The sequence below is a fragment of the Antennarius striatus genome, chromosome 12, assembly GCF_040054535.1.
Source record: "Antennarius striatus isolate MH-2024 chromosome 12, ASM4005453v1, whole genome shotgun sequence".
Taxonomy (NCBI): domain Eukaryota; kingdom Metazoa; phylum Chordata; class Actinopteri; order Lophiiformes; family Antennariidae; genus Antennarius; species Antennarius striatus.
In genome coordinates, this window is record NC_090787.1 from 12349353 (window position 1) to 12374244 (window position 24892).

At 38.2% G+C, this 24892-nt stretch overlaps 1 protein-coding gene across 1 annotated transcript; it reads right to left on the reverse strand.

Moving 5' to 3' along the window:
* Positions 1 to 218: 218 nt before the first annotated feature.
* On the reverse strand, positions 219 to 24886 carry LOC137604789 (coiled-coil domain-containing protein 148-like). The gene is made up of 15 exons (XM_068328844.1): positions 24759 to 24886; positions 23624 to 23710; positions 23157 to 23278; positions 20543 to 20646; positions 19374 to 19465; positions 19117 to 19268; positions 16961 to 17056; positions 16155 to 16336; positions 15536 to 15674; positions 11915 to 12121; positions 3254 to 3394; positions 2258 to 2376; positions 1421 to 1538; positions 1098 to 1232; positions 219 to 603 (listed from the first exon to the last, which is right to left on the reverse strand). The coding sequence occupies exons 1-15, from the start codon at positions 24811 to 24813 to the stop codon at positions 460 to 462; spliced, it is 1893 nt and encodes a 630-aa protein (XP_068184945.1). The 5' UTR covers positions 24814 to 24886; the 3' UTR covers positions 219 to 459.
* Positions 24887 to 24892: the final 6 nt, after the last annotated feature.

A 24892-nucleotide genomic window follows, 5' to 3' on the forward strand; every position in this document is an offset into this window, starting at 1 on the left:
TAGAGAGCAATGCCATCGTGAAAGGTGACACTTTGGCACCTTCTGTGAAGAAGCCATTGAACAAACACATGATTATTCTTTATATTTTATTAATGGGCTGTCATACAATGTTCTATGTGACAACAAAAAGTTCTAGCATTAGGTAAACACACACACACACACACACACACACACACACACACACACACACACACACACACACACACACACACACACACACACACACACACACACACACACACACACACACACACACACAAACACAACTAAATATATAATCTGTTTTTCATAATGTGCTGTAAGGTATAGTATAAATAAGATAATATAAAATTATGAGTAAAACAACATTTGCTCCAAACAGTTGTGTCACCGAAAATGACACACAACGTAAAATGTTTTATTGTGATATAATTCTGTAAATCAGAACAAACTTTATGGAGAACATAAACAAGCACTTGGTCAGAATTTGAGCAGGGACTTAGTATCACGTCTAGGTGGTTTATGGGGCTTTAAAACGGACAGAACCTCTTTAGCGTAGTGACTTTGATGCAGACCGGCCTCACGCAGGGCTTGCTCAACACGTACTCTCGGATCAGACACGATCTGGAAAACATGTTGAATAACACAATGCTTGATACTATATCACACCCACTATGTAATGGTTACTTCATTGTATTGAATAGAACACATTTTGTACTTGAAAGAACATGAGTAATACAGAAGGTACGCAGTGACAGTCATTGCCCATGTTACACAGTAAACAAATATGAACCTACTGTATGCTACAGTGATGACATAGGAACATACAAATAGAGACTATAGTACACCGATTGACTTGGTCACCTTGCTTTAGCACAAAGTGTAAAAAGAAACATCTGATATGAAATTAGCCAATCGGCTTGCGCAACATAAGGGCCACTGAGTCAATACCAGTCGAGAGAAAACAATACCTGATTGTCAATAACACTGGGCACAGAGGATCTTACAGGGTAAAAACATCCAGAGCATAGACAAGGATATTTATGGCTAACAACCATGTAGCTGCTGTGGTTTTGTAAATCACACAATGCTAAAAGTCATAGGATGGCTTGTCTCACCTGTGCGTCTGTGTATGTGTTAATTCTGTAGAGAGGCCTTTGGAGCTCAGGCTCCTTTATATTCCAGTGTCGACTCCTCCAAGCCTCCGTATCTGCCATTACTCTATCTGGGTCTGCTTCTCCCACCACCCCAATCTAAGATAAACACGAAAAACAAACTTTTAATATAGTGATAAAATATAGTTGTACTCTTACATACTGCCATAGGGTGGCAGTGATGCCTAAAAACAGATAATGATGAGTGGAAATCTTCCTTTGTGGTTCATTCCATGATTAGACAAAGACAATGAAGTAGCCGACAAGCGTAGCAGATAACAAACCACCTGGTTTCTGAGAACTTCAAGGCGATTCTGTTTCTCTTCTTCTTCTCTCTGTCGCTCAAGCTCCCGCGCCTTCCTCTCTTCCCTCCGCTGCTGCAACATATCGGCTCGAAACTGCACCCTACAGGGAGCACAGAGCAGGTGGATATCTGCCACTGCCATGGCCAACATCACCTATCACTTCTGACACAGCAGGCCTCCAGGCTGTGGAGGACTTTATGGAGCTTCCAGCAAACAGCACTCCACTGATCATCTTTCTCTGTGCCCTATGCATTGACACCATTATCTGGTACTAATGCCACTCATTGTGAGTGTCTGCAGAGAAATTATATAAGCAAATGACAGCTAACAGTCCATGGCCTTACACTAGAATATTTTTAAAGACTACTGTATTATAATAACAGTTGATAAGTACTGACCTTTTAACAGTAGCACTGACAGTCAGCAAAAAAGATGCTCAGACACTGGGAAGGTAATAAAATACAAATGTAGACACCTTTTCTTGTTGTAGTTGTTAAAATCCTCTCCTCTATCCTTTGATGTTTTCTAGCATCACCGTAGTCTCTTTTAAATATGAAGACTAGTACTGCTGGTTAGTGGGGTTACAGGTAAAGTTCACACTCAGATAGGACATTTTGTATCATTAGTTCAGTGGATATTAAGGATTTTGAGACAAGGTGATGTTTATCACTTTCTCTAAATTTGTTTTTCGGGCAAAGGGATATTCCATCATTTTACTACTGAACATCCATAAAGTTGAGTGACAAACTGGAAAAAGAACAACCTGGATTCTTTTTTTTATAACTTTGAAAAATCAAGGTCCTATGACGTAACACTCACCTCTCTTTATCAAGTCTTGCTTGTTCTTCCACAACTCTCCGCAGATCTGCAAGTCTCTCCTGATCCCTCTGTTCCATCACTTCCATCCTCTTTTTCTGCTCCAAATGAAACTGCCTGACCTGAGGGAAAACAGCAGTTTACAAAGCAAAACAACAAAAAGTAATTGACTCCACTAATTTGACTCCTACAGAAGCCTTAAAATCACCATGTCCTATTGATTATGACAAAGTAGGAATCAGATAAGTATAAATAGAGAGAATGAGATGATATTTCAATGTCTGGGTGCTAAATTATATGGAATCCAATGCAGCCTAAATGCACTCATTAATCAGTGTCTCAGGTCTCCTATGCTCTTTCAGCAGACCCCGAAGAACAAAGTTAATTAAACAGTCAGACTGGCACAGGAGCTGCTTCTCTGGACATTCAGTCATATTATTTTTTGTGAGTCATCCATACACTTGTCTGTACACAGAACAAGGTTTCTGCATGTCCCCCTCATTAACTGATGCTTTTGAGATGTACCGTCTTGCCTGTGAAGTCATTGCTGCTTTTTTGTCCATGAGATCCAGGTGAGCCAATTTGACGCCAACTTATTTTTCATTCTTTTGAGGTGACTTTCTCTTTTCTAGTAGTCCATGATAATGAAGAATATTCAATCAGAGTAAGTAACACATATCTTTGTGAGCACACCCTAAAAATCCCATACATGTATAAAATTAAAAATTTATGTACAAAATTCAAAATTATATTAAATGAAATCCTGTATAAAGTCTATTTACAGAGATCTTTTATATCATGTAATATAACTGGTTTCAACTTGGTTTGATCGTAACAAATTATTTAGCAAAATATACCATCTAAAAAAAAATTCTAAAAAAAACATAAAGTCCATTATCCCTCTTATAAAAGCACATTTGTATGCATCAATGTGATTTTAAGCAAATGCTGAAGGATCAAAGTGACACTTTGAGATGGGTGTGTTGATGGTGTGTTTACTTCTTCTTTCTGCTGTGCTCGGATGACCTGCTCCTTCGCTTGCACCCTCCTTAACCTTGCCTCTTCCTCTTCTTGTTTTCTAGCAGCTATAACTGCCTCAAGCTTTGCCATCTCCTCCTGCTGGGCCTGCCATTGCTGCAGCTGCAAACACATGCAAAGATACACCATTGAAAAACAAAAAGCGTGTCACTGGTCATCAAAGTCTCAAAGTATGGATCACACTTTCAAGTTGCCAGAGCTGTCAATTTGCCTTTCACACTTTGTGTTAGATGACCAATCAAACAGTTTGAGCCCCATTACAAGAGAGTACTGTATTCTGGCAAAGACAGTCCAGGACAGTAATTAAGTTCAGACGTTACACAGGTTCCAGATTCAATAAATATTGTTTCAACTTAAAATGCAATCCAACTTTTAGATTGTTATGATTTTGTAAGGTATCTCTAAAATGTCAGCTTTCATGAACAAAGAAAATCAAAACTGCAGATTATTTTCATTATCCAAGAGTGTAAAGGGGCTTTATTAAAGCAGGATCACATTAGTCCAGCATAAACCTGTTTGAAAACATGGTATACACCTTTTCTATAATTGTGTTCATTTGTTTGAGGAAGCAATCTTGACTCTATCAGCTAGGCATCTGCAGACAAGACATTCAAAACATTTCACCACACACACACACACACACACACACACACACACACACACACACACACACACACACACACACACACACACACACACACACACACACACACACACACACACACACCACATTTGCCGTGGAGTGAGTGACAGGTTTGTTATGCAGCAGCCTCTCTGTGGTGTCCTGGGTATTAAAGAGTCACATTCCAACAGAACACACGGATTCACAAGTCTATCAAGGGAAGGCTTAAAAAATCCCTGAAGGAATTGAGTGAAAATTAACATGGTCTCACTCACATTAGCACCAGCCGTATCATCGAGTCAATCATACTTGTCCGCCTGGGAGAAAAAAGGCATCAGCTCTGGGTTTGAAGGAAAATATTCCAGCAAATAATCTAGTTGTCTTCCTTATGAGGCTGGAAACTCAACAGGTCACTTATTTTAAAATTCAAATGCTCTCCCATGTGGACATTTAAGGATTTATTTTCCAGAAACTGGGTTCAATATGCACTTTTGATGACCAGGGGCACATTCCTAAGCAGTGACATTGAGCAGTGACTAACTAACAGTGTAAACAGCATTGGGCTGCCCCTGGCGCTACAGATGCTGTGAGTAGCAGCCAGGTCCAAAAAGATCTTCTTTTGAAGTTCCTACTTTCAGTGTTTTGTGTTCTCTCACTGGTGTTTATTCCAATCTTTTTAAAAATGTGATTGTGAAAGGTCAATGGCTCAAATAACTACTGTTATAAAACTGTATGTAATCCCATCTGCAAATTTTGTCAACATAAATGCATATATTGTATTGTTTTTCACCACACAGCTCATAGACAAGACTTTTTAAATATTCAGTTCTCGTGGCCAACAGATTCCCAGGCTGACCTGGATGGAATCCAGGCCTGGTGGTAGTTGGCTCCTTAACTGAACTAGAAATTAATTAAAGACGGCTATGTTTTAAAAAAGACAAAAAAGACAGAAAAACAAGAACCCATAACATCTATCAAGCTCTAGGATGGCCCAAATAAGAAAAACTGCATGCATGACGCTTGGTAATATGAGAGATGAGCTGTGTGAACAATTTGATGGATATGCCTGTAAAGCATACAGAATATTTTGAGCCATAAAACTAACTCGACAGACAACACTCATTTTTTAAAAATGTTCATACTATCATAAAGAAAAACAAAAACTGCTCAACTTTTTAATGTAGTGGTCACCTAAATTCAAGACACAACCTCATATACAGTACATCTTTGCAATTTAGGTCCACTATGGCTGAATCTGTTTTGCTCTTTCTTATTTAGGCAGATATAAAAAGGCCTTTAAGAGAACACAAAGAAAAGAAACTGGTAATTATGTACAGACTGCAGTAATTTGTCACTGGAATCTCATTTTATGTGAATTCAAAGGCAAATGGGGCCCCATCCTTTTTTATAGCTGCACAAAAATGACTGCAGAGATGTCAGAATAACAAAAGAATGATAGGCTTTTTATCTGTACACTGCGGCCTATTCAAAGCCTTTGTTATTATAACAGTACAGTTATGATGTCTTTTGTCACGGGGCGTTTCAGAAGTCATCAAATTTTTTATCACTAGTCATTTAGTGACAAACTTTCAATGCATAAAAGATGAGTGAAACAGATTAGAAGAGATGCAAAGCTGCAAATGTTTAACCAGAATCTTTGCTGTGAATTAGAGCATTAAACTAAAGAGAATAAGAGGAGCTTGCATATGAACAGCAATAATCCCCTGCGTCACGGTAATGATACCTGAGGTCAGCGGAATCTTTAAATGGCTAATACCTGATGTTCATCTGTTGATAAGAAAATATATGACAGAAAATAGACCATTGCTATGATCTGGTAAGGAGGGTGGATGCAGTATTCAACAAGAGTAATTTCTAGCAGATTTTTTTATCCACCTGCTTTTCAGCAGCTAGGAACATTAAATTTAATATGATGAGGTAAAACAGTCTAAAATAGTATCTGGTAGCAGATTTTATCCCAAGGTGCCTGAAAAGAAACTCACAGGGCGGATGCAATATTCAGCAAGAGTGATTTTAAATCAAATTTGGCATTCACCTCCTATTCAACATTCGTCAGAATTAGAAATATGAAGTTTAACATGATGAAACAAAGCAGGTCAAAATATGATTTTGTGACAGTGATTTAATCATGAAGAGAAAAAAGAAATAAAGGGTTGACATTTAGCAAAAGGAGAAAGGCTGGCAGTAGCTAGGGACAAGGGTGAGGTAAGAAGTCCCTAATTTGCATCTTGCCCACCCGAATGAAAGTGAGGAAAATGTTGTTTTTGTTTAGTCAATGGATTAATAGTATAAGAAATAATAGTAGAACTCATGTCTTCTCATTGTTTAAGCGGTTTCTATTTCTCTTCAGGGTAAAATGGGTCAGTTACATAAAGTTCATACAGACAGCAAGTAAGTGGCTTCCCTCAGTCTTTACACACATCCTCAGAGGCATTTTTATGTATTTATTTATTCAGTTTATTTTCTTCTTTCCAGACATGTCATTACAACATATTTTACTTTCATCAGTGTTGAGACATCAGCAACATCATCCGAAAAGAAAAAAAAGGGTTGACGGGTAGAAGCCATTGGCTTGTGAGGCTCCTGCCCCCTAGATCAACAGCATCTCTCTCATTGCAGCTCATTGTCAACCAATACATAATTTGCATGTCACAAATCAATTTCAATTATTTTATTCTGGTACATTGTTGTTTTGATCCGTCCATTTAGTCCAATAGGCATGCGTCTTTGCACACCTCTTTATCAGTTCTTGAGAAGAGTCCGAATTTTGTTAATGTTCATTTTGTTTTTCCTTTCAAGGGTTGTTTCTGGTCAAATTTATTATTAATCGCCGTTGGAATGACTTGCTTTGTGTGGCTGAGTTGATGTTGCTTTCTGTGCCTTCCACACTCCTAATCACTGGCTTCATCATCACGGTTTCTGGCCTTCACATCCAAACGTTTTCCCCATTTCTCCAGCTTTTGGGTAATATCCTCCTTGAGCCGAGCATTGGACTCCTCATGCCGGTCACTCATCCTGGCTATGGCTTCATTCAGCACGATGGCCATAGCCTCCTTATACACCCTGGCCGTTGCCTCTGCTGCTCGGTCGGTATCCTATTGTGCTTTGGTCTGTTGTAATCCCATTTTTCTCAGCTTGCGGTGCAGCATGAAAACACCAAAACCCAGTGCTGTTATCCCAATTGTCATGGTGGTGAAGATGTACACATACTTGACGTCCTCCACATCCAGTCGGGCCAGACACATAGTTTTGAAAGTATCCCAGCTGTCCAGCATGTAGCCAGCCAAAAAAGTCCCATCTGGACAATGGCGCTCACCAGTTCCGACAGGTCTGGTGGAAAAAATTCTGTCGATCGCATTAAGTGACCAGCTCAGTAGATTCATCTTGGTTAGCAGACTTCGTATGATGATATAGAATAAAGAATACTTTATAGCCGAGGTACCTGACAAGCATAACTACCGTGTGACAGATTCAACTCAAGATGCAAATGGTCACCATTTTGTACCTATTTTCTTGATTTGTAAATACTGGCTAAACAGAGGCTTTCACTCTATTGGGACTTCTAGTCCACTTCTCCAACCTCTGGGTTACCGACCTTCCAAGAGACCCACCTATAATTTCTACTGACTTGATGCTGCTGTCTAGAAGCAGACCTGGTTTTGGGAGAATACACTGATCTCTCACGTGAACACGAATAGATCAGTAACAGTTCTGTTTATAATGAAAAGTACTCTATAGAGCTACAAATTGAAAAAAAAACCTTTTAAAATGAATAAATCCAACAGAATTATGAAGCTTTGTACTTGACTGTTGTGTCATGTGTCATGTTAACTTGCTCATGTATTTCGCACATGATCGTGAGATGTCATCCCTTCAGGCTTTATTTACTCACGTGGAAAATGCAATCGTTCATCAAAGATGCGTCAGAGTGAGATACCAGTAGGAGGTAAAACAAAAGCAAGGATATAATAAAAGGCAGAAATGAATAGTAACACCAAGAACAATGCCTCTAATTACAGCAGCTGGGAAGAAGACGGAACAAACAACCCCTTATTCAAGAAGAACAGCCTGTCTTTCAGTGATAAATTGGGATGAAATAACCCACATCACATGCATAAAATGTTAACTAATGACCTTAATCCATTTCATTTTACCTTTTACAAGGCACATGTTCTCCAGTTTTAATACTGTATATCACTTTTAATGCTCCTCTAGAGGCTGAACAACTGCCATATCAGTAATGTAGACTGATAGACAGAAGTCTGTTCTTTCCAAAGCACAGGGGTACGCATTAACCTGGATTTCTTCCCTCCACACATCCCACATGACCACGATCCCTATGATGAGTTAAGCACCAAGCTAGCACGGTCTGGTATGGTATGATGTCATCCAAACCCATGGAGACTGAGAGAAGAGAGCCGGTTATTTGAAAAAATAACCAGACAGCTTTTCAGCTTATTGCCTTTGCAGGAAAGTCCATCAGTCCTTTATCGCCTGGTCAATTAACAATGCTAACATTGATACAAGAGGGTTTCTTTTCCTTTTACATTATGTGATTGAATATCATGTCTACCAATTTATCTAAACCTTTTTCTGTCCCATATAATGAATAGTTGGAAACGTGTGATTCACTTTTAAAGTGAAAATTCCTGTACTGTATAAAAAGGTCAAACAATATAAAGTTTGAGTTTACACCTTAAAATATAAATAAGTAAGTTTTGAAAATGAGATCTGTATGTATACTCCCACATACTTTTTTCTGTGAGTACCAATCCATTGGTTCAGCAGAAAGTTTTCCATCTAAAACTACAAATGACTTGTGAATATGGTGATTAAGCATTTATATAATCAATTTAAACATTCCTGATGATCTTTTGACAGTGTATTCCTTATTTTAATATATTAATTTATTTTAATCTTATTTTAAACTATTTCATGAGCTAGTTCAAGCAGTCAACTTGTAGTCATGCATCATGAATTGGTAGACTATTTAAGATGTAACAATGTCTCACATTTCCCTCTGTTCATCAGTGCTGATGCTGCCATGTGAATTACTGTCTGAACATTTAGTTCATTTGAATAAATTCTAAATTCTATTGATTTATGCTAATTATATACTTTATTATTGACTTATTTTTAGCTAAATATTTGAAATGTTTATTTCTGGCAAATAGTTCCGTTTGAAAATTAGGTTAAGCTACTCATTCCTTTTATTTGATGTTCAACTGTTTTGTTTTGTTTTTTTATTTAATTATTTCAATCGCTTCGTTTTAGCACGGTACACTGGCGTCGCACCCGGAGTTTACCCTGCCTCACGCCCTCAGTAAACTGGGATATGCTCCAGCTCCCCGCGACCCACCACAGCGGATGAAGCGGTAGACAATTAATGAATGAATTCACTTTAGTGAACTACAGGTCTCTCTTTAGTGAACTACATGCCTCTTTGTAAGGCAATTTATTTTTGATTTTTGTTAGTTATTTTGCTATTTATTTATTAATGCAGTGATGTGTATAACTTTTTCACACACGAAATTCCTCTTGTACAGTTAAGCTACGCTATATTTTATTGGAGCCTTTAACTAACCTGTGGCGGTAGCTATCGGGGTGTATACATTGTGAGGTAGAAGCTCCTGCATATTTACAGTTATGTGGATTTTGTGCAGAAAAACAAATTTAGACGCTTAGGATAAAGTGCTATTAAAAAGATGAATCATAACACTTACCATGACTCCTATACGTTTTGACACAAGTTCCCTGCACTGACATTGTGCAAGTTATTCATCATTACACTATACACTTTTAGTGCTCATCTCCAGAGAGGGGTGAATGATTCCAAGCAGAGGCAGGAGAGTGGGTTAGAGGGGGAAACTGCAGAGAACAAAGCGTTAAAGAATCAAATGCAAACAGAGGAGAATCAATCTTGTCTGCTGCTGTGTGTCTGTGCTGTGATGATAAAGGCAGTGAAAAGACTGATTGGATGTAAACAGGCATCCATCTGAGAGTCTCCACACACGCTCAAATATGTGCACATCCAATGCATACACAAAACAGAAGTCACAGAAGCCAAATGGTTGTGTGATGTTATTTTTCTTATTGCGTCAGTGACAATGAAAATGAAACTTAAAATGTGTTGTCCACAGCCAGAGGTGAGTTAATGTTCTACAGCAAGTTTACTCATACTCAGTCAAAGGCAGTGTTGTTTTCACAAATAAATTAAAAGTGAATTTTTATTATGAAAATTAATTGTCTTGAAAAACTATTCCAAAAACAAATGTATTAATACCATAATCATTGCAGGTGCATCTTAGGGTTTTCCATTCTGACAAGACTGAATGTAAGCCATCAGTCAACATAGAATAAATAGAGTGACATGTATTTGCTATTACTGGAAATAGTGGCAACAAGTCAAAATGTCACTGACAGGTTAGAATGACAAAAGTAATTCTGATCAGTCCAATAAATTAAGAAAACACTTTAGCTATCTTACCATTTGACTGGTGGCAATTTTTTTTTGTCTAAAACTCAATTATGGCTAGTTTCTTAAATATAAACTGTTAACATTTTCACTAAGTGCTGCAAGTGACTTCACCTTTCACAACAAATCTATGAAAGACTAAAGCATTTCATTGAGTGCAATCATGTAAAATAGTATTCATAACTCATTTAATATTAAGCAGTGATGATTATTCCCTTAGTAAAAAAGCATCCAATCCATTTGTGCAGGTGTCTTACACCTTCATTTGCATACAGACGGGAACAGTACCTGACTACAAGCTGTCACTTGAGCTTCACTTGGAAGTGCATGTTGATGCCAGGTGGACACAGGCTCTATTACTTTAGTGGATTCTGTTATAACTGACTCTCTGCTCATGTGGCACAGGTACAAAAAAAAAACCCCACAAGGCGTACATGGACAAGCCCTGTCCCAATGACTCGAAGAGATTGTCATATATTGTTGTGTCCCCATAGTTCCACCACTAGGACATAAGGAAACATTCCAGCAAATATTTATCTATATAATGTAAATTTCTTGTCAAAAATGTCTAGTTTTGTGTTCCTGAAATGTAAGTCAGGACATAGGATAGGCTGATGTACCCTTAGAGAAGTATAAAATGTCCAAAGGGTCTAAATCTGTGGATATTTTGGGTTAAGTCGAGCGGGGTTATTAATTAATGCAAGAAAACTGAGAACAAGCCAAGTCCACAGGCTTCCAGGAAGCAAATGTACAAAGTTGTTACAGCAGAGCCACAGTACAAAAAACAAAATCAGCAAACCCTCATCATGATGACCCACACAAACCCTGTGTCAGTGCATGAGAGTGTGTTAGTATATTATCAGCTGTAGGACATTGTGAACAACATCTACAAACTGGAAAGTGACGTAAATTACAACATACGGAACTGTTCACATGAGCAATTTGTTTGTTCTGTGAATGTGATCTAGCACCCCTCAGAGACAGAAACATTATGTCTGTAAGGCTATCATTATTAGCTTATTTGCTTTCACAGCTTGTCCCAAGTGGCAGCTAAAGCAAGAGATGCTGTCAGGCAGCCTGGAATGGTTTGCAGTCTTGTCAGCAGATATACACTAGAAGGAAGTCGGATACCGCTGCCAGTCTGACCCCTACAGTGTCTTTCACAACAACTCCCACATCCGTGCGTGTGAATGTTGGAATAGAAAATGACACAGGGAAATTCCATACTACAATTTTGTCCACTCCAATATGAGCAAGAGTGATATATAAGGATAAGAATGATAGATTACTAGAAAGCATAGATCTTCTTCATGGTAAGTTTAAAAAGAATTTTAAAAAACTCAGTATGAAGGTTAATGACCCATTTCCTACAGGGGTTGGACATATAATAATATTGCATTAGGCACAGAAATATTTTATCTGTAATATAAAAATTGTATCTGCTTATATACATATAAAACAAACACATGACACCTCCTGGCAGGGGGGTATGGCAGGCACAAACCTTCTCCTTGAGATGAGAGCAGATGTCCTGCTGGTGCTGGCGTTCTCTGTGGAGCTCCATCTTGTCCTGGTGGGCATGTGTAGCCTCCTGCAGGGTGACCAGGGCTCTGGCCAGCAGCTCTTCCTGGTCCCTCTGCCACTGCTCAGTCAGCGCTCTCAGATGTGCCTGGGTGAAGCGCTGCCAGTCCCACAAACGTTCATGCTCCATCTTAAAAAGAGAATGCATGGAGAAAGCACTGTTTGTACCTACAGTGAGATGACACTCAGATATTACTGAATATCTTCTTAATAAGGCATATCAGTTAGATATTTTTAAAGGTAATGAACAAAATATGCAAAGAAAATGGCATGCAGTTTGGAGCAGTGCAGCCCAAACAGCAGCAACACTTTTCTATTACAAGGTGCTGAATCATGACAAACAGCCATTGACAAATAACCAAATTTGATTTGCTATCCATAATAATGACAGCAAGACCATAGGGAAAGTTCTTTCTCTGATCTGGCACCTCTGGTGTGTAAGATGTTCTCCCTGCCTCCATCTCTCATGGCTCTGAAATATCCTGAAGGAAAACAGTTCCTTTCTATGAGAGGGATGCCTATAGCGATTCATCATTGTGTCATCGCTCACAGAGGCTGCATCACTTGGCTGCTTCGCTGGAACAGAGGCAATGATATTCATTTATGGGCTAATAGTGGCTAACTGACGGTGGGATGGCATTAGACGGCTGACTGGTTTTATTGAAAATGAGTGAGCTGACAGTCCTGCCAACAGAACACAAGCGCCAGAGGCAGTCAAGCTAATCCTGTTTATTAATGCACAACTTCAGAACTTGAATAAGATCCACCCTCACTTTCTTTTGCCCTTTCCTTCTCCTTACTCACTTTACTTGTATTGTTAGATGTAAGTGAGCATGAATAGCATGAGGAGGTATATTTGCACTTGTTATGCAGTATGTTCTTGAAGACAAGGATGTTCTTTATCCAATATATAAAATTGCAAATATTAATATGTATAAGGATCCACTGCACTGCATCTGCAATGTATATTGGATGCTGCATTCTAATGTTCTGTCTCCACCCAGGATACGGGGTCATGGGTTTGACAATATAATGGAGATAATAAAACTACTTCACAGATGAAGTTAGAATGAGGGTATGAGTGCATTACTTTAAAATCATGTGGTGCATTATTAGTTCTAGACTTCTTTTGAGGGCCAGCATGGTAGCGCAGTGAGTAGTGCTGTCGCTGCACAACAAGGTGGGTCCGGGTTTGAGTTCCGCTCTATGCAAAGTTAGCATTTTCTCCCTGTGTCTGTGTGGGTTCTCTCTGGGTTCTCCGGTTTCCTCCCACCTCCAAAAACATGCACTGCAGGTTGATCGGCCATTCCAAATTGACCGTAGGAGTGAATGTGTGCACGCATGCTTGTCTGTGTCTCTGTGTAGACCCGGACTTCCCCCGCCTCACACCCTAAGCCGGCTGGGATAGGCTCCAGCACCCCGCGACCCACCACAGCGGATGAAGTGGTTGAAAATGGATGGATGTATGGATGGATGGACTTCTTTTGAGATGGGATTCAACTGCAATGTCAAAACTAACAATTAAGAGCCCCATCCAGCAGAGGGAGATGTCCACAAACTGGACCATCAACATCCAGGGGTGGTAAGAGAATGGTTTGACTTTAGGTCGGTAAAAAGAACACAAACATTTCTACCACTTCTATACTCAGTATAAAATACAGAAGACGATAAACTGCAGAAACAAATGAGATGAAGAATAAATGTTAACATAGAAAGGACTGTAAATGAGACTACTGCAACTATATGAACTCTCTCACTCATCTTTCCCTTCTTTGGTGTACCACTGAAATGACCTCACCTGAGCAACATTTTTAAAATGACCAAGAAACACAAAAAAAAGTTCTCTCTAAAAATTATTCTTCTGATTTCCATCCAAACAGGAAAAGGCTGAAAGTGTGGCTAACGCAAGAAGCTGAAGACAGCTTAGGAGCTGATTTATCACCAAAACTGTTAAATTATGCCATGCAATCCATCTAACAGTTGTAACCCACCATACCTGCAGTTATAAAAGCTATTCAGAAAACAGAGCTGTTGTATCTTGCATTGGAATTTCTAAAAGGAAATGATGCAATCATCCTGAAATGATTACATGCAGATGGAAGTGACAGGTGAGCAAAATAATAGTGCTCCAACATGAAAAGATTTCGAAGCTCTGAGATAAGAAAAAATGCATGAAATGCTGGGGCTATGATGTTTACCATAAAGAAATTGATCTATAATTAAAGTGACAACTCTAGCATAAAAAAAAAAAAAGAATTCATTTGACCCTAATGTCTTCAAGCGCAATGGGAATTATTTTTCACACAACGCATTCAAGGGAATTATCAGGAACAAGCAGGGCTGCAAAATAGACAAGGTTCTTTTTTTTTACCGCTATATTTCTAATGGAACAAAAACCTCAGAGTCATAAAGTTCACTTCAACGCACAGTTGACAAACCCTCGAGCTATCAACCAATGTCATGACTGTTTACTTCATTTAGATTTTAGACGCATAAAATGTCCTGTGTAATCAGAGGTATTTATATACTATTGACAGACAAACATTCATGCAACTAATCATGGTAGTTTCAGCAATCCAATCTGTAGCTAACACTAATTATCTAACGCACAAAAGCCAGCTTAATTATTACTAATGGTTGAATTAGAAGGAGTCAGCATAGCATTAACTGTGGCTTTCTGAAAAGTGTGGAGAGCAGATCTGAATGATCACAGCTCTAAATGCAGTGCAGCACCCAGCTGGAACTGACATGAGCACAGGTCTTTGGGTGCGGATGAGGAAGGAGTGTAGGACTGGCGGTTGTCATGGTGATGCTGGGCAGTGGCGTGAGTAAGGTGTCCACATTTGACGACAAAGCACATCCTGCCGTGTGCTGAGCAGGTCATTGCCCATGCGAATACCTGAGTCTGTTTGCTTGGTTCAGCCAACTGAGCTACATTGATCAGGGTGCTGGGAACTCACACTCAGACTGGGGGTGGATGCAATTTTAAATGGGGATCTGTTTGTTGAAGTGGATCAGTATATAGAATGTGCAGGTGTGTGTACATATGTGGATTTGGGAAATGCATACATTGTCCTTTTAAAATTAAAAAAAAGAAAGAACATTGAGAGAGCAGGAAGCAGTTGTGCTCTTGTACAAAACAGCTCAATTCATTTGATCAATGGTCTGCAAATGAGGCTGTGAGATTGTATAAGAAGAAAAAAAGAGACCGTATGAGACTGTATGGGACTGTGAACTGTGAATTTTCCTGGGAGTAGATGGCTGTTTAACAATTTTCAGATGGAAATTTGATGATGTATGCTGAAAGACACAACTTTGTTCCAAGCAGCCTGTTTGTAAGTCCTATGATTCATGTCTTGAGTGGATATTTCATTGTATACATTATCAGTATGTCAACAACGGTGTGTACATTATATGTTGTTCATGTTCCAGGCAAAGCCAGTTTGATGTGTTGGATTTTAGACATTGTGTATTTGTTTCTTCTTGATTTGATTTGAATTTTATAAATATTTTTATTTCCAATATATTTTGCCCAAGTACTGACCAGCTCTTGTCTTCTCCTTTTAGGGAACAGTCTCTGAAGCATGTCCATGCAGAGCACTCTGTAGTTGGGTATGTCATGAGTGTACTGAGAAAAAGTAAACTGGAAGCACTGGTGGTCTTTTGCACACCATCCACAGAACCTGAAACAGATAAATAAAAAGATTCTGACACTAGATTATCCTTTCTTGTTTTCACTAAATTTCATTTCCAGTGTGTGCATGTGGATTTTAAAAAAAATACTTAGTGCTCAAGGAAGGTCACTGTACTGCATAGTGACCATTAAGAAATAAAATCATGTAATAACAGTATAGTTAAAGGATTAGTATATTCAACTTCCAAGTTGCCATGTGTGACAACTTCCTTCAGAGGAGAAAAGTGATTGTATTTCTATATGCTGTTGATGCCATCTTGTTCTGCCTAACCTGCTGTTTTCTACATGGACACTTAAAATGGAAACCTGGAAATGATTGAAACTTTTAAAAAAAAATTAAGACTGAGGAAGATATGAGGTGCACGCTTATTATACAACTATAAAAATTACCAGTCTTATTTAATCAATGTGTCAGCATTGACAATTATGAAAGTAAAAAAAACTGAATTTTAGCTTTCTTCAGGCCTACCTGTCAGTTTTTTGCAGCTGTTCTTGGAGTGTTTGGATCCTGCTCTGATATCCCTCTGACAAGCAGTGAAAGGCCTGGATAATTGAGCCCTTCAGCTCAGGGTAAGGGCAGTCCGAATCCAAAACCTCCTCTGGAATATGCTCTTTGTTCGAAATAGAATCTGGAGTACTAGTAAAATATTTCTGGAGATGACAGTGTAACATTTTTGAGATGATTTTATGCTATAATATGGGATGGAGTTGATGAAACAGGTTGATATTCTGTGGCTTCCAAAAGTATTCATAGACCTTGAACTTTTCCATTTTGTCACATTACAAGCACAAAAAATATATTTTATTGGGATTTTATCTGAACGCCTAACACAAAGTGGCACACAATTATGAAGTACAAAGAACTGCATACATACTTTAATTCGTTTAGAACGAAAAAACTTCAAAAACCTATAAAACTGAGAGGTGCAGTGTGCAACTGTATTCAACCTCCCAGAGTCATTATAAGTCATAATTGTGGTTTGCTTTTCAAAAACGGCTTTTTTCCGTGCTTTCATAAAGGCCAGATTTTTGCAGTGTACCCATAGAAAAAAGAGGTTGAATACTTTGCACACTGCACTTTTCAGTTTGTCGTTTTAAAAAAAAGTTTTAGTCATGTTTGTACTTCACAATTGTGTGGAACTTTGTGTTGGTCTATAGAAAAAAAATCCCAATAAAAAATATTAATATTTGTGGTTGTAACATACTTTTTTAAAATAAGGTCAAGGGGTATGAATGCTTTTGCAAGCCACTATAAAATTGGAGTGAGAAACGTACCTCTAAGCCAAGGCCAGTGATCTCCTCCTCCAACGCAAGGCACTCCATGTGAAGTTTTGTATTTATATCATCTTGCTGGTCTTTTACATAGTTTATCTGGTAATTTGAATTGAGACAAAAAAATGTATTAGGTACAGTCTTAAAAAGTAGGATTACTGTATGTTCAAACTGCCTCTGCAGTGCACTGCCATCGTGACCGGAGTTTCAACCGCCTCACACCCTTAGTCAGCTGGGGTAGGCTCCAGCTCCCCTCAACCTGCTACTGTGGATGAAGTGGTAAGAAGATGTATGTATGTACATGTATGCATATATGCATGTATGTTCAAAATGCCATGTATGAACTGACCTACGTTGGGGACTGCAGGAGCACACACAGCAAACTACTAGTGTTTACATTCTCTTCACTATCTTTTGTTATGATTAATCAAAACAGCAGTATATGGCAAAAATAGATCCATGTGTTCCAAATCTGTAACTAATTTCCAAAATACTACATATCAGAAAGAAGAAAACAGCTCATTATAAATTGACATATTTACTGTATCAAATAATTATGTATGTTTTTCTCCTTCAGAGAAGGAACAGGAAAGACAGAGGAGTCACATTCAAGACAATCAATTGCTTGTTTCAAAAAATGTTAAAAGACAACAAAACAAAGACCTTATGAACAAATTCCTCTGAACAATTCAGTTTTCAGTTTTCAGGTTTATTCTTGGGTGACATGTACTCACTCCTCCATCAATCCACTTTCCTCTAGTCTCACTTCCAGCGCCTTGTCACAGCGTGATCACATGCCCACTAGCACATAATCTGTACAAGATTTGACTGCAGACTACAAGCAAAGATTGATGCTTGTCAGCTGTGTTTTTCCATATGTGGTTTTCACACTGTTAACTGTTGAGCTCTTCAGTTTCAACACAGTAAACTATGTATTTTGTTGTGTATTTTCTCATATATTTCATGATTTCAGATGAGATAAAGTATTTATTATGCGTAACTGTCACTGTCTGAAGGTACATTTGCTAATCTAGCTCCTAATCTCTTAACTATATTGTACATTTCTTTAATACAGCAAACAGACTGAAGGAAAGGTCAGTCTCTCTTAGAATTAATGACACAGTGCAAGAAATTAACAAATAAGTGAAACATAATTTGATCACTGTACCTAATGGAAATAATCAGTGTAGTTCAGTAGCTTTAATATGAATCAAATTCAACATGTTGGCTTAAACAACAATATGAGATGTCAAAACAACACACAATATTCAACAGCCAGTGACACGCTGCGGCCTAAATTTCAGACCAGATACTGGGAGCGAATGTATGTTGCAGAAAAAAGTTCTCGAAAAATGAAAAAGACAAAATTATGTAGGGAGGGGGTGTTCTTATGCAATCAGGCGGTTGGAGGCAACAGTCTACCAAGAGTAGAGGGGGTCATGGGAAAGAAACAAGCACACAGAGAGGATAAAACCGCTGTTAGATGGTTCATTTCAAGTGTGATCTGTCTTTAAGGACCCCTGCTTATTCCTTAATCTTGTCATTCATCCCGAGAGTTCACAAAAAGTTTCTCACAATCAAAGGCAAGGGTGGTGACCTGAGGCCTGTGGATAACTAACAAACAGAAGGTTTATGGACAGTGAATGGAATGCCGTGTGAATATGCAGGAGAGTTTGATATGCAGGACAGTACGATTGGCTACCTGCAGAGAGTGAGCACAGCTAGCTGATGTATTTCAGTGTATAAGATGAAATACATCCAAAAGGTTAAAGATCATCAATTTTTTCAAACCTTGTGTGGTAACAGATTATACTGAGTATCTTTAGATCGATTTAGATCTGCAATGAACTGGGGACTTGGACAGGGTGTACTTCGCCTCCCGCCTTATGTCAGCTGAGTTAGACTCCAGCGTAAACCCATGGCCCAATTTGGGAGAAGTGGCTGAAGACAAGACAATCACTGATCAATCACTGATCGTCTTATCTTAAAGAATATGAATGAATGAATGAACGAATGAATGAATGAATGAATGAATGAATGAATGAATGAATGAATGAATGAATGAATGATAGTTTTAGACATCTTCCAAGTGAGCTTCTACGAATGTCGCTGTTTTGGTCACACTAGTACATCTACAGTATTTGATATCACACAGATACCTGTTGCATGATTTGTTCCCAGTTTGATCGATGAGCGGTGAGCTGCTTACGTTGCCCCTCAGCGAGTTTGAAGCACAAGTCATCCTTGAGCTGATAAATTGGCAGCACAGTAGCCATACTGAATGCCTCTCGCTCTTTCTCCAGGATCAATCCTGATCATCAAAGCAGACATATGAGGACACGTTAAAACAGCACTCTCCAGTCAACAATGATGGACAAACAATTACTGATACTATTTAAAATCTATTTGCATTTACCATAATCATGTAGAGAGAAGATGGCAGTGTCTGTTTTATCAGTTGGCCTAAGCTGCTCTACAAATTCAACGATGTCGTTCTCAGCTTTATTCCTGTTTCATGAGAGAAAGATTAAGTGTCAAATATGTTACAACAATTAATTTAGCAAAGAATCAACATTAACAGAAGACATAATTAGGTAAGCCAGTAAGAAAGCAGCTTATTGTCAGTTTGTTCATGTTTGTTAAGAAAAAAAAGAATTTCTTTTTAATAACTTCAAGCAATGAAAACATCTATATCCAGTGAGTGAATTGCTAAACTATGATAAGCCACCATGACATTTTAAAAAAAGTTTAAAACTCTGGTTTTTCCAAGTTATGGATATGTTTGGGGTTCTTATTTCTCTGAGAAATGACTGATGTGGGTATCAATGTATGTTATTATTATTACAAAATTGCACCTTTTTGCAATAATGAATATAACTAAAATGTAATTGTGGCTGTAATGTTGCCACCATCAAAACTGTCCCTAATTTAAGTCCTTTGCATAAAGCTTGGAATCTCTTAAGTATTACACGTTAATATAAACTATAATTACTGATTGATTGAATTAGTAAATTGTAATCTACAAAGATAATTAGTGTCATAAAACAACTTTATATGGAATTATTTGAATATAACACTAGCACCCCTTTATATAGATACATGTGTAAATTTGCGTCTTTATGACTAAATTCATTACCGAGGCTCATGCTTGTGTACATCATTAACCTTGGGTGGCTCAGACACAGTCATTACGCAGCTGAACGAGCTGCACCCCAGAGCTAGCGTTACCCTTCTCACTTCAGAAGGCATGACACCACTGAGGCTTCACTTCTATACTTTACCCTCAGCATGCAGAGCAAGAGCTCATCCATTCTGTATTCCCCTCTGTCCCCACACTGCTCCAACCCCCTTCTTCTCTCAATTTCTGTTCCTTCAGTTCAATGTCATCACTGCAAGAAAACCAGCTTACATTTTTCTTTTGGGGTTTACTTCTGCCACTCTCCTCCCCTTTCTCCCCACACCCTATTTTTCCATGCAGGTTCCTGTCTGGGCTCAATGGGGCTTAAGTGGAACGGCTGAGTGGTGTTATAGCAGATTCAAAAAAAACTGCAGCAGATAATGACAGGGAGTAATAGGGGCTCTTACTCTGCCTTTTGTAGCCTTGGGCACTCTCTGCTCCACACCTGTCTGTGTTGCCGCAATATGGAGCTCTCCTTGGTTGCCTTGGCTGAGCAGCAAATCTTTTGAACCTATGGGATACACATCAGGAATAAACAATTTTCGTGGAAATGGGACTAGCACAAAAAAATTCCAGTTTATATTTAAGTGCATGGTACCCATCAAAGGTATTTGTTCCCACAAATAATTAACTTATTATGTGCAACGTTGATTTTGGTGTGGTGTTACACACGAACTGACGCCTTTAACACTGATGAAAAAGCACAACAAACAAAGTTAATATTTAATAATATTGAATGATGTTGATTCATGGTACAGGTAATGTTCTATCCTGCAGTTAGGATATAGTTGTTCCTTTCTACTCTGCACACAGGATATATTTATGAACATCACTGTGTCTCTAGCGGGCTCATAAACTGGGGTAAATCAACTGAAACAGCATCACTGTTAAAGCATGGCAGCAAAATAAACAGAAGCAAATTAAAATAATTAAGTAGAAACACAAACGACATGCATGAGCCATGTTATTAGGAGAAAGCGGTGGGAGTGGGAGAAGTCTTAATCTCCTCTCATTCTTTTTTCCCTTTCATCATAAAGACCATGCCCTCCTTCACAGGGCAGTGATTCATTGTCTTCTATCTGTGTTTTCATACACAGGCCACTGGCTCAGATAATTGTACAAAGGAACGTCTCACATAACTAATACATGGGGACAATCCATTTCATATTAATACAAAATTTTGACGAGTAAGGATGTCGATTAATGTTGTGATTATCTATGTCTCAATTTGCTTACTGTTGTTAGTGCAAAAGAGGAAAGACTATAATGTGCAGGACATTACTCCTCGGGGGGTGACGTCCATTTTTACAGTATATCTATTTGATTCTACAGCCGTCAGGCTGACGCTGGTGCTCTGAATAGAAAGCTCAAACAGGCATCAGTTCATGGATCGTCCAAGCAAGATATAATCTAATGTGTGATATGACACTGGCTATCATACAGCTGAGCTGGAGTTAAACATTTGTGATATAAATGCCCTATAGACTGTCCATTTATGTATATCCTAATTTATATTTCATATTTACAGCAAAGATTAAACCACAATGAGTCCAGGCACATTGCCATTTCCATTGTATTTACAAAATACTGCATCATTTTAGTGGGAACTACATTTTCACTATTTCAGGATGTGGAGAAAATCTATGCCTTCATTTGCAGCGTTGATATCTTAACATTTTTATGCATATACACTTGCATATACTAGTAAAAAAACAAACAGAAGTGAATTTATGACTCATATTTTATTTGTATAATCTCATTCCACAAAAGTTGGGATTCTGCATATAATGTAAACAAAACAGAATGCAGACATTTGCAAAGCAGACTGTTTACAGACAACAAAAAACTCCTAAGGTCCATCCAGAAATATTGGATTTTTACAGAAATATTTGTCACTTAACAGTGACAATCATATCTCTACTTCACTATAAAGGTATTGTATTGTGCAAAAGTCTGGTTCTTTCTCCATTATAACAAAACAGATTTTTTTTACATACCCTAGCATCAAAACTGGAATTACTATGGCTCCATTGTATAATTATTCATTTACAAGTCCTACAGTATTTCTAATAGACAATATTGAAAACAGAAAATTGAGATACAGTAAGGACAATACTGTCTCAGTTCTGCAAAAACATTTACCTTCTTAATTTTATCTTTCTAATTTGACCAGTTTGTGATAATTTTTAATATGGGCTAAAATGGATCCCTTTATTCTCTTCTTGAAATGTTTTTGTGCTGTACTGCTGAAAATTTTGTCAAAAAAATTAAGATTTTATTTTTTAATCTAATGCTGCCTGTCTTCCTGAAGAGCAAATGGTTCCATGCTAGGGGGGAAATCATGGTCATTTTTTTACTCTTTATCACAGTACCACTGGGAGATGCTAAGAAATCCTGGCTTTCAGCAGGGCAACCAAATGTGAACATAGCCTGTCTTATCTTGGCTATGCAGTGAGCAGGGTTGGAAGGAGCCATGGGCAACTATAATGATACTAAAAGGCTTCTGCCACAGTTTAGCAATTAAAACACCACAGGTCTAACAGTCTTATCTGCATTGCCCCTAGCATTAACTTTTTGCTGTGCTCAGAGTCAGACAACTATGAAGCTCAAACTGCTCCATAAAAAAACCCCAGGCAGCCAAATGAATATTCATGAAAGTGGCAATGCTTTGTGTATGGTGGTGATATTACTTTTCTGTTTTATGTTGTTGGATAAACTATAATGGTTATGCAATGCCTGTATTGTAAGGAAGGAAATCCCTTTACAGTATGTGCAGTATGTGGGGAGAATAAAGTAAGGTAGATAAACAGAAAGGATGGCTTTATTTACGGCTGCTGGAGACATGTCTTTTTTATTACCTTTCACTTTAGTATGCCATGTTGTAGTGTTTCTACATTCTTCTTCATTTGTTGCTGCATCACCATGTTATGGTGATGGTACCATGTTAGTAATATTTTTATTGTTAACATTCCCATATCAAGGACAAGTGTGACATTGATATTCATACTGATAGAAAATCACCTTTTGTCCAGTTTGACATGACTCCAGGCGTTTGGCATCAAGAATGTCTTGAAGGCTTTTAAATTCAGCTGGTTTGTAATTTGAACTATGAAGACCATTTTTCAATCTTAGTGCCAGTTCTCCTGCATGGATGAAAGGAAAATATAAGGCTGATATTGAAAGGTTGACAATCCCATCACTATAAAATCTTAAGTATAACATTCATGCTGACTTCGTCAGAGACAGAAATAGCGTTAAAGACAGGACCATTCATGGGTTGCATGGATAATTTGGGAACGAGGTGGGGCAGAGAGCAAAGTGTTCAACACTTTTTTTTGAGTAGTTCAGCTGTGACACAGGGAAGCAGGTGAATAAACACAAGCAATACAACCTCTGAAAACCATTACTATACATACTTTGAACTACATGGAAATTTCAATGTGGGGATTTCATTAAACAGTTCACCAATTTACCAATTTGCTACTTACCAGCAAACTCCGGTCTGCAATTTGTATTGAATTTAAGGAGATCCCTTCCAATCATGATTTCAGAGCAATTTGTTTGTGCCAGACTGCCTGTGGATTAAAGACAGCCATTATTACCGAATGTGAAAAATACAGACATTTCACTCAGCTTCATAAAAGGAAATAGTTCAATGCAACATCACTTGGCTTTTTATGGTGTTTCAAATCAGAAGCAATATATTACAAAAACCAAACTTCGCAATCAGGGTCTGCATGGCATTGCTTGAAAAACAGCATTTACATGTTTTAGTGTTTGGGATAGAACAGATGGTGCCCCCAGTGTGATCACATGTGTTTCTGGAACATCTCTGTGTGTCTTTATGAAGAGAAATGTAAGGCCAATCAAGTTTGTCAGATGAAATATGCAGTAAGTAAAAGGTAGGTGTAAAGAATGTTAGAACATAAATTAAACTATGTGTGATTGATCCATGTTTTTGATACATGGTTTTGGCTCATGTCTCAAAGAGATACAAAATTATTGAATAAATAGTTTTGATGACATTATCACAAAGTGCTAAAATGTTGTTACAATTCAGTATGTAATAGCAGCCTGACAATCTCCGCGGGATTAACTGCCCACACATCAGACAACTCCATTAAACCTAAACTGCTTTTAGGCATAAATTGCCTTTTTCACATACAAATGATATTTGCTGCTCCTCTGTGGCAGAAGATTGAAAAATCTATATTGCCTCAGGAAACATCATTTAAGCCAAACAACCCAGCTCAAGAATATTAATTGGCCTGGGCACATATCACAAATTACAACCCAACCCTAACCCTAACCCTACTTCAGTGATCAAGGAAATTATTGATAATTCGAAATAAAATTTAGTTTGACAGTAATGTGGGCCCACATAAATACTTCCAACAAGGCAAATGAAACGGAGAAGCAGTTTTTGGGGCTAGTGAGCTAAATTAGCTAGGTCTACAAGGCAATCGTACACATGAAACAAAAAACGAAATATGAAATATATGAAAATAAAGACTGCTAAAATATTTACAGGATTTTAGTAGAACTTGAATAGAACACAAAAGACTAATGAGAAGTATTTGCCCTGTGAGTAAAATGTACATTTATCCCCTGCATTTAGCGTACCTTCTGTAGTTAGCACATCTGTCAGCGTACGAGCGCACACAAAACTTGTAACCATGGAAACGTCACCTCTTCTGTCATTGCTCAGTTCAACAAATCAGACCTCCTTCGGAACGCCCCCTTCAACCAATCGCAAC

Excerpts from the sequence above, each read along its gene's own strand:
- LOC137604789 (XM_068328844.1), bottom strand. The coding sequence starts at position 24,813 with ATGGTTACAAGTTTTGTGTGCGCTCGTACGCTGACAGATGTGCTAACT. Across the intron at positions 23,279-23,623 it reads TTGCAGACCGGAGTTTGCTG|GAGAACTGGCACTAAGATTG; the intron begins GTAAGTAGCAAA and ends TCATCCATGCAG. Across the intron at positions 15,675-16,154 it reads CAGCTGCAAAAAACTGACAG|GTTCTGTGGATGGTGTGCAA; the intron begins GTAGGCCTGAAG and ends TATCTGTTTCAG.